Here is a 14,050-nt window from a genome sequence, read left to right as displayed (position 1 = left end):
TTTCATTTTAATGAACCCGGTGAACCCGCCTCTACCTTTCAAAGGAATCTGGGGCAACTTTCCTGCCAAGTCCCCACTGAGGGCCTGTGACACTCAAGAAGGAGGGCCAGGCCCTTGTGTAGGTTAAGGAAGTCCGAGGAGAATAAAGATTATAGGGAAACAGTCTACCTTTCTTTACAAGGTCTTGTTTTGCCTCCCTGAAACCTCAGATTCAGCTATCACAATGAAGTCCTGTTGCAGAAAGAGCCGGTCTTTTATCACCACTTAAAATCTAATTAATCCATATTGAAGCACAAAGATTTCTGTTGTATTTTAGGGTGAGGGGTCACAGAGCCCTCTTTGTTCATCCTCAGACTTATACTCATCAAGCATTGGGGATATAATTTTACCAAGCAAATTGGAAGGTAACAGATCAAATCCTTATCAGAAAGCCTAACCCATAGTTTTAACAGGGTCCTCCGTCCTTTACATGAAACATTATATTCGAGAAGAACAAAAACGCAGTTCAGAGTTTCCAAAGAGTTAATGGCCAAAGCTTATATTCCGGGCAGCATAGGACCCAAACAGTCACACTGCTGTGAAGCACGAAAGACAGGGACTCCCACAGGGGTGGCCAAAGTTGTAAGACTTGTTGCAATGGCTCTAGTCTTTAGAGTGGCGACGCAGCTCGTTGGACTTTCGTTATCTTTGCTGGGATGGGTTTTGTCCATTATTACAACTTACCTGCCACATTGGAAAAACCTCAATCTGGACTTAAACGAGATGGAGAACTGGACCATGGGACTCTGGCAGGCCTGTGTCGTCCAAGAGGAGGTGGGGAGACAATGCAAGGACTTTGAATCCTTCCTGGCTTTGCCTGCTGAACTCAGGATCTCCAGGATCTTAATGTTCCTGTCCAACGGGCTGGGGCTCCTGGGCCTGCTGGCCTCCGGGTTCGGCCTGGACTGCTTGAGGGTCGGAGAGACGCGGCCAGGCCTCAAGAAGGGACTGCTGATCCTGGGAGGGACCGTGTTCTGGGCAGCAGGCGTCGCGACCCTGGTTCCGGTCTCCTGGGTCGCCCACGTGACCGTCCAGGAGTTCTGGGATGAGACCATGCCAGAGATTGTGCCCCGGTGGGAGTTTGGGGAAGCCCTCTTTCTGGGCTGGTCTGCCGGGTTTTCCCTCCTCCTGGGAGGCTGCCTGCTGAACTGCGTGGCCTGTACTACCCAGGCCGCTCCGGCTCCGGGCCCCTATGCGGTGGCAGAAATGCAAATTCAGTGTCTGTACCTGGAAAATGGAACTGCAGACCCGAGAGTGTAAGACTTTGGCAAGAGCAGAAAGACATCTTTCCACATCAACCGCGAGGTGGGGGTCTATGCTAGAAAGGGGTCTTTGTTATGTAATTAAATCTGTGCTGCTCTCGGTTTCTCATTAAGTAACTACTTTTCGATCCTAGGTCCCCTCTTCCTCCCCAAATCTGGAGAAGTAAGAAAGAGGCAAGTCTTATATCTAAAAGGAAACTATCATGGGAAGCATTACACAGGGATGAGCAAAGATAATTTCATCGACCCGGTTATTTAAATCAAAACGTGGCGGTGGCCGTCCATTCTAATCAGAATTAAGCTTTGATGTGTTAAATTTTATATCAGGAACTTTGCTTTTGTTGATAGCTGGGAATAATAATAATTAGTTTCTATTTCCTAAGGAAAAAAAACCAATCTGCGATCTTTTAAACATTCTGCATTAGCAATATCCCCTGTTAAGCCTGTCCCAAAGTATTATTTCCACCACAGGGACTTTGGTCTTCTTTGAACACAGGTGGTTTGCATCTAGGAGATGACTAGGTACCGTGTGACAGGGTTTTAGGAGGGCTTACGGTTTTCAGTATATCACGATTCTCTCAAGAGTCAACATATTGGCCAGTCTCTCTTGTCTCTCCCTTCCAAAGTTTCCAATTTAAAAAAAAATAATAAAATAAACAACTCCAAAAATATTTTGCTTGCTATCCAGATAGCGACAGTTCGTTTGCTCAGTAACAACTTTCCTTGGTTCAGTGAAAAATGATAGACATGGGGATACATACATTAGTAAGTGAACCAGGGGAGATGTCCATCCTGACCTACAAAGTCCTACAGCTTAACTTTTCCACGATGCAGAAAGCCCACGTAGGGGGAAAAAAATAAATAAATAACAAGTGTGTACGCACACGTGCACGGATCTGACAAAAAGGCGTGTAGGTAAGTAGACTGGGTATTTGGGGTTGGGAGTTCAGTACTGCTCCCTATGTTATGTGGTGGATGTAGCTTACGGGTCTTCTGAACAGACCCGATGCAAGGTCTAGAGAGATGTCCGATAAGAAATACTTTTCTGGAACTCGCTTTTAGAAAATGGTAACATCCGGTATGACCACGACGTACGTATTGGAACAGGGGAGCGGCAACAGACGGCAAATCTGGACAGGTGCAATTGCTAAGAAAGCGAGCGGTGGGAGCTGAGCCCAAGCTGTCGGGTACACAGTTTGCGTTGAGACTTCTTCACTCTTTGACGCGCTAGAAAGCTAGCAATGTTAACGAGGAAAGGAGGATCGGTCCTACCTGATGTTATTGCAGAGACAAACTGCTACTACGGAGTCAGCTCCTAGGACACGGGCACGGTGCTGGCCACACCTGGGCATTACTGGTTGGCAGACTTACTTCCTTGTATCCTTTGCTGAAACCTAGTCAACACCTTTTCAAACAATAGCAGCTCTGGCAAGAATCCTCTACACACAATGAAGAAATATTTCCGAGCTCTGAAGTGACAGCGTAAGGTGTCACACGTCCCCACGCAGAGATCGAAAGGCAGGAGTTAGTTTGGCTCAAGCTCCTGGGGATCTGCAATGGCTTTAGTAGTTCGAAGCGTGGCGCAATTAGCTGGAATTTCACTCTCTCTGCTGGGATGGGTTTTGTCCTGTCTTACAAACTACCTGCCACATTGGAAAAACCTCAATCTGGACTTAAACGAGATGGAGAACTGGACCATGGGACTCTGGCAGGTCTGTGTCGTCCAAGAGGAAGGGGGAACGCAGTGCAAGGACTTTGAATCCTTCCTGGCTTTGCCTGCTGAACTCAGGATCTCCAGGATCTTAATGTTCCTGTCCAACGGGCTGGGGCTCCTGGGCCTGCTGGCCTCCGGGTTCGGCCTGGACTGCTTGAGGGTCGGAGAGACGCGGCCAGGCCTCAAGAAGGGACTGCTAATCCTGGGAGGGACCGTGTTCTGGGCAGCAGGCGTCGCGACCCTGGTTCCGGTCTCCTGGGTCGCCCACGTGACCGTCCAGGAGTTCTGGGATGAGACCATGCCAGAGATTGTGCCCCGGTGGGAGTTTGGGGAAGCCCTCTTTCTGGGCTGGTCTGCCGGGTTTTCCCTCCTCCTGGGAGGCTGCCTGCTGAACTGCGTGGCCTGTACTACCCAGGCCGCTCCGGCTCCGGGCCCCTACGCGGTGGTAGAAACACAGTGTCACCGTCAGCACCTGGAGAAAGTCTAAGCCAGGAAGGATCAGTGGCGTCTACTCTTCAAGTGAAGCTCACTCCTGTCTGGGTTTGGTAGGATCTCCTGTTGCACAGCTGCCCGTTCACTGAGCTGTTTAATTTTCTAAAATGCACTTGTTTTTTGTTTGTTTTTTGTTTTTGTTTTTTTCACTGTGGCTACTGGCTTCTTACATTGCAATTTCCTTCTAGGAGAGTAAACCACTGTCTTCTTCTATTCTGAGACCAAAACCACTCAAGACTCGAGAGTAATCACACTCATTACTGTGGATGAGTTTTCTCAATTTTAAAATAGATTCAGTGATTGCACAGAACCGGTAAATAAAGCCTTATATCAGTGCCTCCGTATCTTTGAAGGTGTCATTCGTAGAGATGGGTCACTTTGGCAGCTGGAAAGGTTACTGCTGATCGCCTACTGCTTCTAAGTGTGTAAGATCACCTATTATACTGAAACTAAAGTCTTGTTGCAGATCGATTGCAAATGTCATTAGAGTGTCCTAAAAACTTGCTGGTTCTTTGAAAGCTTGGGAGGTAAGCGATGTGGGACGCGCCACCTCCTTTTTATTCGGAGACCTCAGCGCCTCTACGGAGCCTTTTCCAAGAGCCAGCCGGGTTCATTCATGCTTCCTCACCGGGGCAGAAGCAGAGGGGGGCGGTCTGGTGCATGGGAAGAGTCACAGAAAACCTACCCCACAGGTGTGCTTTGGCTTCTGTGTCCTGTGCTCTGCAGACAACTGATGCCCCGGCCAACTCCTGGCTCGGTGAGCGGCCACGGGGAGTACTCAGGGTCAGGGCGGGGTGCACTGACCGAGAAGCTCCCGGGACCACGGCCCGGCCAGCCGACCAGAGCACAGGCTGGGATGGGCGGGGACCCCAGAGCTCACCTTGGAAGCCCCTTCTTTTACTCCCACTATGAAAATATGCCATTTTTATTCCTCTCAGCAACACATATCTTCCAACCAAGAACTATCCATAGCAAACTGCGGGGTTGGGAATTTCCTCGTGAGAGATTTTATACTTGCTCGGTACGTGGCTCAAGAAAACGCTTGTTTGCAGCACTTTGGGAAATTAAGCAATAAACGACACTGAAATAAAGTATGAGGCAATATGCATCTTTGTTTAAAAAAACACACACAAAAAAACCCACCGAACTTTTGTCCACCCACAAACACAGGGAAAGTGCAGAAACCAAAGTTAATCTATGTGATGTATTTGCATACTTTTACAAACGAGACAAATTAAAACAGAAACATATTCAGAATTTAACCTGATTAAATATTTAGTTCAGTCCTGAGCTTTTGATATTTAATACAATATAGATAAAGTAATAGCGAAAAAAAAAAGATTTTAAATTTGATTTGCATGCCACAGAGATTCAGCTAAACTTTGTTCATTTGGCTACCAATATTTTTTTTTTTGTACCTGCAACTTAGATTCTGATATACAAAATTATAATAACATACCGATAATTCAAACTTGAGACCTAAATATTACATTCTTTTTACCCTGTGCAGAATAAATTCTACCTTTAAAAAATAGTATTTATAATATTAAAATTCATATTGTTCATACGGTTTTGTGATCAAGTTATTAAAATGTTTTGTCACTGTGAATCACTTGGGTTAGTACAAATATGACAGAATTGTGAAAAGCTGCCTATAAATACATAACACTATTGCTGATTTTTAAAGTGTGGAAAAGGATTATACTAAAATAAGTTCGTTTCTCATGTTAGAAAGGAGCACATTTTGTGAAATAAAACCTAAAGCATCTTGGTCACAACTGTTAACTACCAGCCTGAGACAGATTTAATTCTTGTATAACTGGTCTGAAGCTTTTTGTATGACAAAGAGTGATTTGCTAATCTGGGGAAGATTTATAAAGGTGTAAATAGTCCAATATAGCCTCTTCTGGGTCAAACATTTAAAATGGCCAGAACCGAACTATATATTAAACAGAACATAAATAAGACCGTAAATAAATAAATGAAGAAAATAAAATCGTACGGTACAACTACACATAATTCTATAAACATTTTCACGGCCACACTACGAAGCTGAAAACGGCTGACCTTCATTTAGCTCTATATTAAATAAACTTCTGTCTTTCACATTTGACCTTGACAAGGAGGAATGGCATTCCTGCTCTGGTTTTCCTTAGTCATCTGAAAGAATGGGCCGCGCGGCCTCGAAGGACGGTGCGCAGTCGCGAGGCTGGTTTTTGTCCAGAGTGGTGTCACATCCAGTTATGGCTTCGGAGACATTTTAGATGAGAGTGGTGGGATAACTTAGGAAGAGATAACTAAAGTTCTCGGCTCAGAAACTGCTTACTTCGAATTTTGATTCTGATAAAACGAACTTTCCAGAATATGTAGAATTACTTTCAAGAAACTTAAGAATTCTTGCTGAGGATGCTATCTTAGAAATAGAACTTATTAGTTTTTTAAGGGATCCATTCCGTTAAGAGGATTTTTGTACTTCTCAAAAAACAAAACAAAACAAAACAAAGCAAACCCACCAAGATTTAGTTTGCTATGAAAGATGGCTGACCAAAACCTGCCTCTTCCAGTAGAACTGACTGAATGATAAGTATGAGTTAAATTGCACAAATACTCTTTACTTCAAAAGCCTTTATGCTGGCAGAGCAGATACGTTTCTCGCAAGCAGGGCCTGGGGCGGGTGGGCTAACATTCTACACGGACGACCTAGAGCCTTTTTCCCCTCTCGACACGAGATCATCTAGAATTGTTTTCTTAACCAACTGCCTTGGCTGATATTTCAAGTTAATAATGTCCCCAGGCACACTCTTCTCTTGGCCTCCTCACCACAAATTACAGATAGGATCCCCTAAACACGAGAGCTGCCAAATAGTTTCTAGTAAATGTTAGAAATCTGTTTAATAAAGTTTAAAAAAATTTTTTTTTCTTTTGGCAACTTTGATCCAATCGGGACTCCCAGGTTCACCAGATGCGTGCTGACACGCTTCCCTCCGCATCGCCCGCGCGCTCTGGGCTTAGAGCGCCGGCCACCACGGCGCCGTGTGGGGCACCAGCCTCACGCCCAGGACGCGGCGTCAAGGGCGCAGGCTGGGCACGGCCCTCGGAGCACGTACGCGGGCCCGGGCTGCGTCCCAGGCGGCAGGTGCTCGCCGAGGAGGTGACTCGTGTGTGTAGGGTCCCCGGTTCTCCCCCCTTCCTCTCCCCGCTCAGGAGGTAACCCATCAAAAGGCCTTCCCCGCGGCCAGGAGCACTGCTCCGGCGGTTTGTTTTCTTTAGACTCAAAGAAAAGGACAAAAAGGAAGTTGTTTTAAGGAAACGAGGGGCTCTGACACAGGTGGCGGACGGGAGCGCAGACACCTGTTTCAGGTGGAGCCGGAACCGTACTCACGTTTGAGTTCAAACTCAAAGAGCTGCCCCTTGGTACAAAAATACCGCCCGGCCGGCTGCCATCCTCAGTCTGCTCGTGGGACAACCAAGGAAAAGCAAAAATCACCTTCTGCTAAACTGAGCTATTTCTCAACAGCTGGGCCACTGGGATATGCACGGGGCACGGCCTCCGTTCCACTTTTATGAACTGCAGCCCGTTGGCAATACGCAGGTACTGGACGTTCGTGTACCAGATCAGCCCGTTTTGGTTATCAGATTGCTTTTCTTTTTTAAACATATAAGAATTACATTCAAGATACTTTACAAATTAACATGTTGAAAATCTGCTGTGAAATAAAAGCTCTTTAAGAGTTGATAGTTACGTTACAAAAAGAACCCCCGAAGCAAAACAAACGTTCAGTCTTGTACCCTCCCTAAGAATGAACAGGAGACAATGTAATGTCTTCAGCGATGTGATCACACATCATCGGCTGGCAGGGACGGGATGCTTATCTTCGCTCTGGTGAAGTAGGCAATCTTCTCCCTAGAGCCAGGGGTGAGAAATAAATGGACTTCAGTAGGAAGCTGAAAATACTCTGTGGCCATGGAAAATAGTCCCAAGAGCTCTGCCAGCCTGGATAGGGGATCTGTTCCTTAGGCAGAACCCCATAAGGTCAAGATCGTCTTTGCCTGTTACGACAGGATGTAATGCGGGAGAAGGGCAGTTCTGGCTTATGGTAAATCACCTACAGACAAAGGCAGTACGTTCCCTCTTGGATTTCCAGTGTAAGACAGTTTTTAAACCATCAGCGGATCAGTTAGGAGTGCTTCTGCACTAGGCAGTCAAGGATGCAGGAAGTCCAAAGTCCCAGGGAACTCCTCAGGGCCTCGTAGAGAAGTACGTGATATCGGGAAAGTCCTTTAAAATCAGTACCGTGCTAAGCAAAGGGTGGAGTGATGTCGCGACTCCAAATGAAGGGGAAAGAAAGAGCGTGACTGTGGTAAAGGCAGGTCTGTCCTGCGCCCCGAAACAGCGCTCAGGAGAAACAGCCCGAAAGGGAGAAGCTGAGAAAATAGGGCAGGATGGTTTTCAGAGGTTAGGAGAATACTGAAAAACAAAAAACAAAAAACAAAAAACAATAAATAAGGTTTTGGGATTGTATAGTTACGAAAGATAGGAGCAATCTATCCTCTTTGGTACGTAATGTTCATGTCGTACAGAGTACCCCATCAACGCATATTTACTGAGGATGTGTTACATTATGTGGGGCGCGATGGCAGCCATGAAGAAAAACAAAGCAAAAAAAGAAGAAGAAAAAAAAAAAGGAAAAAAAGAATACAGCACCAGCCTTCCTTTGGGAAACTACGGGTCTGTCTAGATGGTGGAGGAAGTGTGGGGTCAAAGAAGTAGGCACTGAGGTGGAAAAGCTCAAAAGACTAAGGAAAGGGAAGAGAAGAAAGGGGCAATGACAGAATTGTGGAAATTGGAATGAGTTATTTTTGTGGTATTGCATCCTTTAGACTTGTTCGATTCCAGAAGAGATAAAAGCAAAACTTAAAAAAAGGCAACTGAGGGGCCTCTGGCTGACTCAGTTGGTAGAGCGAGTGACTCTTAATCTTGGGGTTGTGTGTTCGAGCCTCACGCTGGGTGTAGAGATTACTTAAAAAAAAAAAAAAACAACCCTTGGAGCGCCTGGGTGGCTCAGTTGGCTAAGAATTCACTGGCTTTTTTTTTTTTTTTAATTTTTAAATGTTTATGAGAAAGAGACACAGAACACGAGCAGGGGAGGGGCAGAGAGAGAGGGAGACACAGAATCCGAAGCAGCTTCCAGACTCTGAGCTGTCAGCACAGAGCCTGATGCGGGGCTCGAACCCACGGACCGCCAGATCATGACCTGAGCCGAAGTTGGCCGCTCAAGTGACTGAGCCACCCAGGCGCCTCCCCAGGCATCTGGCTCTTGTGGTTTCTCCTCTTGATCCCGGCTCTGTTTGGGATTCTCTCTCTCCTTCTCTCTCTGCCCTCCCACACTTGCTCTTTATCTCAAACATAAAAAAAAAAACAAACAAACAAAAAAAAAACCTCTTAAAAAATAAAAATACAAAGTAAAAATTAAAAAAAGGCAAGTAAGCCTGATCATGACGTCACTGAAAGCCTTAAGGTGGAACCACAAACTGAACACTCCCTGCTAATGGATTTCTTTGGCTCAGGCGGGGTTTACATACCAGAGTCAGTTGCCAATGTTAACATTTGAGATATTTCACGTAGGACTCCTATTTCCAACTTCCCTTGACAAATCAGACGGCTGGGGAACACGGGGCCCCTGACTGCAGGTGAAACCAGGACTGTCCCCCCCCCACTCCTCCCCCCCCATGCTTGGGGCAGAGTATCCAGCTCTCCCACCCATGCCTGTGCCCCAGGCTCTGGGCTTCTATCCTCCCCAACCCCCCCGCAAGCCCAGCACAGCCTGGGGGGCCGGGGTGAGGGGCATCCACGTCCACGGGTTGGGGGGGGGGGCGTCTGTTGAGTGAGTGAACAACACAAGACCCAAAGATATATACCTCTTCGTATTTTGCGTCAAGATTTCTCAGCGGGATGACACCCTGGGTTCTTGGGGAGCCAGGCTTTAATCGGGTCAGGACGGCTGTCGTGGGGGCGGGGGGTGTAACCTCACGAAGGAGCAAATGGAAGCACATACGGTCCACCCGCTGTCACTGCTGACGTGAGCTCCCGCCGAACCGAGACCACGCGGAGGACAGTCCGGGAGCACCGGCGGGCCCGGGCCGCTTACCTGAAGGACTGCACCTGGCGCGGCACCTTCCGGCTCTGCTCGCGCAGCCGGCACACGTCCTTGGACACTTGCCGCATCAATTTCTCCGCGTTCAAGTCCTGCTTCTGCTCTTCTTTGGACTGTTCGGCCTGGCAAAGGAAATAAAACCCCCACAGGACGCTAATTAGAAAGTCCCGGAGACAGGGTGTAAGGCTTGAGGGCTTGGGCGCTGAGCCGGGAGGGCAGCCTCCGCAGCGACAGTCCCGCGCGGCTCCCCCTGCAGGTGTGGCGCGGCCGCCGCTGGGGACGAGTTTACTGCAGCGCATTTGAAAGATCTTACTACACGGGTAATATGTGATCGTTTTATTGCATCTGGAAAGCCTAAGAACCCTCAGAAAAGAAATGAAGACGGGGTGCCTGGGTGGCTCCAGCCTGGGACTTCCACTCGGCGTCATGATCTCACGGTTTATGAGTTCGAGCCCCGGTTCTGGCTCTGTGCTGACAGCTCAGAGCCTGGAGCCTGCGGCGGATCCTCTGTCTCCCTCTCCCCCTCCCCCTCCCCTGGTGGCGCTCACTCTTTCAAAAATAAACAAACATTAAATGTTACATGTAAATAAGTGTTAAATAATGTAAAAAAAAAAGATTAAAGAAAAGTAGACAAAAGACCTGAACCGACACCTCACCAAAAAAGATACACAGATGGTAAATAACCATATGAAAAGATGCCCTGCGTCGCATGTCATTAGGGAAATGCAAATTGAAACAACCACCAGATACAGCCACACGCCTATTAGAATGGCCCAAATCCAAAACACTGACAGTTCACTGGCCACACCAAATCCTGGCAAATATGTGGTACAACAGGAGCTCGTGTTCACTGCTGGTGGGAACACAAAATAGTACAGCCTCTTTGGAGACACTTTGGCATTGTTTTCAATTCTCCCCCCCCCCCCCCCCCAACTTTATCGAGATACCATTGACATATACTGTGGTTTAAGTTTAAGGTGCAGGTTGACGTTTTCTTACAAAGCTAAATAAACATGCTCTTGCCGTATGATCTAGGAATCATACTTGTTGGTATTTACCCAAAGGAGTTGAAAAATTATGGACACAGATGTTTATGGCATCTTCCTTTATAATCGCCAAAACTTGCGGGGGGAGGATGCCAGCTGGCTCAGTCTGTAGAGCGTGCATACTTGATGTCAGGGTTGTAAGTTCAAGCCCCATGTTAAGATTACTTAGAAATGAAATCTCTCTCAAAGAATGTTTATTTACTTTTGAGAGAGTGCAGGTGCAGGAGGGGTAGAGAGGGAGACACAGAATCCGAAGCAGGCTCCAGGCTCCGAGCTGTCAGCACAGAGCCTGACACAGGCTCGAACTCACAAACCATGAGATCATGACCTGCACTGAAGTCGGGCGCTCAACCGACTGAGTCACCCAGGTGCCCCTTAAAAATGAAATCTTAAAAAAAAAAGTTGCCAAAACTTGGGTGCAGCCAAAATGTCCTCTAGTGAGTGACAGGCAGGTAAACTGTGGTGCTTGTAAACAATGGAATATTATCCACTGCTGAAAAGAAATGAGCTATAAGCCATGGAAACACACGGAAACACATGATAGACTTACATGTATATCACTAAGTAAAAGAAGCTAATCTTATATGTAAATTCTACTCCAATAAACTGTTTTTAAAATGGCTAATATAAGAAAAAAGGTTTGGAAAGATGAATGAGATTGAAAGTGTACTTGCCAAATGTTAACAGGAGAGATTTCTTGGTTGCACTGCTCTAAGTTTTTTTTTCAAAGTTTATTTATTTTTGAGAGAGAGGGAGAGCACAAGTGGGGGAGCGGCAGAGAGAAACACACACACACACACACACACACACACACACACAGAATCCAAAGCAGGCTCCAGGCTCTGTGGGGCTTGAACTCACAGACCATGAGATCATGACCTGAGCCGAAGTTGGATGCTCAACAGACTGAGCCACTGAGGTGCCCCTGTCTGCTTTCTAATTGGGCTGTTCCTTTTCTCACTGCTGAGTTTTAAGAGTTCTTTGTATATTTTGGATAACAGGGCTTTATCAGATGTGTCTTTTGCAGATATTTTCTCCCGCTCTGTGACTTGTCTTTTCTGTCTCTTGACACTTACACAGGGCAGAAATGTTTAATTTTAATGAAGTTCAACTTACCAACTCTTTCTTTCATGGGTCATGCTCTTGGTGTTGTATCTTAGGAGTCATTGCCATATCAGAGGTCATCTAGGTTTTCTCTTAAGTTGTTACACTGCAGGACTTTTATCGTTTTGTGTTTTATATTTAGGCCTACAATTCATTTTTAGTTAACTTTTGCTAAGGGTGTAAGGTCTGTGTCTAGATTTTTTTTTTTTTTTTTTTTTGCATGTGGATGTCCAGTTGTTTGACTTGTTGAAAAGACTCTCTTGTCCCGTTGTGTTGCTTTTGCTCCTCTGTCAAAGGTCAGTTGCCTGTATCCACATTTACGTGGACCTATTTCTGGGCTATTATGCTCCAGGTATCTGTTCTTTCATCAATATCACACTGTCTTGATTACTTTAGCTTTACAGGAAGTCCTGAAGTCGGGTAATGTCAGTCCCACAACCCTGCCTCCTTCAATATTGTGTTAGCTATCATGCGTCTTTTCTCTCTCCATGTAAACTTCAGAATCATTTTGTCTACATCCACAAAATAATTTGCTGGGATTTTGACTGGGATTGCAGTAAATCTACAGGTCAATTTGGGAAGACCATTTTGACAATATTAAGTCTTCCTAGTCATGAACATGAACTACGTCTCCATTTATTAGTTCTTTGATTTCATTCATCAGGTTTTGTATTTTTCCTCACTTACGTCTTATACATATTTTGTTAGATACATAACTAAGTATTTCATTTTAGGGGGTGCTAATTGTATCGTTTTTAATTTCAAATTCCACTTGTTCATCACTAGCGTACAGAAAAGCAATTGACTCCATTAACCTTGTATCCTGCAAACTTGCTATTGATTTCTTGTTTTCAATTTAATTGAGAACTACCTAATTTTTATTATTTTTCTTCTGATTGCTTTGGATTTAATCTACTCTTCTTTTTCTAGTTTCCTAAGGCAGAAGCTTAGATTATGGATTTTAAATCTTTCTTCTTTTCTAGTATATACATTGACTACTATAAATTTTCCTCTTTGCCGCATTGCACAAATTTGGTAAGTTGGCCTTTCATTTTCATTTAGTTGAAAATATGTTTTCTCTTGAGATTTCTTTTTCTGACCCATGTGTTATTTAAAAATGTGTCGTAGGTCTCTAAGTACTTTGGGATTTTCCAGCTATTTTTCCGTTATTGATTTCTAGTTTTACTCCATTGTGGTCTGAGAGTAGACACTGTATGATTTGTATTCTTTTACATTTTTAAGTTATATCTTATGGCACAAAACGTGGTTTATCTTGATGAATGTTCCATGTGAGCTTGAGGAGAATGTGAATTCTGCCGTTGTTGGATGAAGTAGTCTATGGATGTCAGTTGTGTCTAGCTAATTAATGGTTGAGTTCAACTACATCCTTGATGGCTTTCTGCTGCTGGGATCTGTCCACTTCTGAAAAGGGGGCACTGAAGTCTCCAACAGTAAAAGTACTGGCTGTTTTGTCATTATACAACGACCTTATTTATACTGGACACTTTTTATGCTCAGATGTCTGTCTCAGATTAATTTGGTTTTGATTAGTGTTAGCATGGCATATTTTTCTCTATGCCTTTACTTTTAGCCTCTATGTGTTTTATGCATAAAATTGGTTTCTGGTAGACAACATGTAGTCGGGTCTTGTCCTTTGTTCAATGCTGCCAATTTCTTTGAATTGGCAAATTCAGATCATCAATGTTTAAAGGGATTACTGATAGGGCTGGATTGATACCCGCCATATTTATTATTGTGTTCTAGTCACTGCCCTTGTTCTGTGTTTTTGCCTTCTACTCTTTTTCTGCCTTTTGTGGTTTTAATTGGGCAACTTGTATTATTCCATTTTCTCTCCTTTCTTAGCATGTCAATTGTACTTCTTTTTTAAACTTTTAAGTGGTTGTCTAATATTTTGTAATATGCAAAACACCACAGTACTTTATGGATAGTGCAAGTACCATATAATAATAAAATATTCCTAACATCTCCCTCTTGTCCCTCGTATCATTGGTGTCAGTCATTTCACTTATATGGAAGCATATATATGTGAAATACACTGTTGCTATTGTTATTCTGAACAAACTGTTATCTGTTAGGTCATTTAAGAATAAGAAAAATAAAAGTTTTAACTCTACAGTCACTAATTCCTTCCTCAGTGCTCTTCCTTTCTTTATACAGATCCAAGTTGCTGACCTACACTATGTTCCTAATCCCTGAAGGGCTTCTTTTAACATTTAT

The 14,050-nt window shown here is 44.8% G+C and overlaps 3 protein-coding genes across 6 annotated transcripts in view; 2 read left to right on the top strand and 1 right to left on the bottom strand.

Moving 5' to 3' along the window:
* The first annotated feature begins 621 nt into the window (after window positions 1-621).
* LOC122470494 (putative claudin-24) lies at window positions 622-6,409 on the top strand. Its single transcript, XM_043558187.1, has one exon. It carries the CDS (start codon window positions 637-639, stop codon window positions 1,297-1,299), a length of 663 nt encoding a protein of 220 aa, XP_043414122.1. The 5' UTR covers window positions 622-636; the 3' UTR covers window positions 1,300-6,409.
* On the top strand, window positions 2,858-3,502 carry LOC122468553 (claudin-22-like). The gene has a single exon (XM_043555250.1). It carries the CDS (start codon window positions 2,858-2,860, stop codon window positions 3,500-3,502), a length of 645 nt encoding a protein of 214 aa, XP_043411185.1.
* The window catches only part of WWC2 (WW and C2 domain containing 2), a 213,211-nt gene continuing 203,760 nt past the window's right edge, over window positions 4,600-14,050 (bottom strand). For all 4 annotated transcript variants that reach the window (XM_043558145.1, XM_043558164.1, XM_043558154.1 and 1 more), the window contains 2 exons: window positions 9,657-9,784; window positions 4,600-7,411 (listed from right to left, as the gene is read on the bottom strand). In XM_043558145.1, coding sequence (XP_043414080.1) covers window positions 7,345-7,411; window positions 9,657-9,784 — 195 coding nt within the window. In that variant the 3' untranslated portion in view covers window positions 4,600-7,344. The remainder of the gene's footprint in view (window positions 7,412-9,656; window positions 9,785-14,050) is intronic.

Source organism: Prionailurus bengalensis, chromosome B1, assembly GCF_016509475.1.
Source record: "Prionailurus bengalensis isolate Pbe53 chromosome B1, Fcat_Pben_1.1_paternal_pri, whole genome shotgun sequence".
In the NCBI taxonomy this organism is placed as follows: Eukaryota; Metazoa; Chordata; class Mammalia; order Carnivora; family Felidae; genus Prionailurus; species Prionailurus bengalensis.
Note: the sequence above shows the minus strand (reverse complement) of the source record. Positions and strands in the feature narration are given on the sequence as shown.

Bases quoted from the DNA above. Each gene is read 5' to 3' on its own strand.
- LOC122470494 (XM_043558187.1), top strand. From the start codon at position 637: ATGGCTCTAGTCTTTAGAGTGGCGACGCAGCTCGTTGGACTTTCGTTA.
- LOC122468553 (XM_043555250.1), top strand. From the start codon at position 2,858: ATGGCTTTAGTAGTTCGAAGCGTGGCGCAATTAGCTGGAATTTCACTC.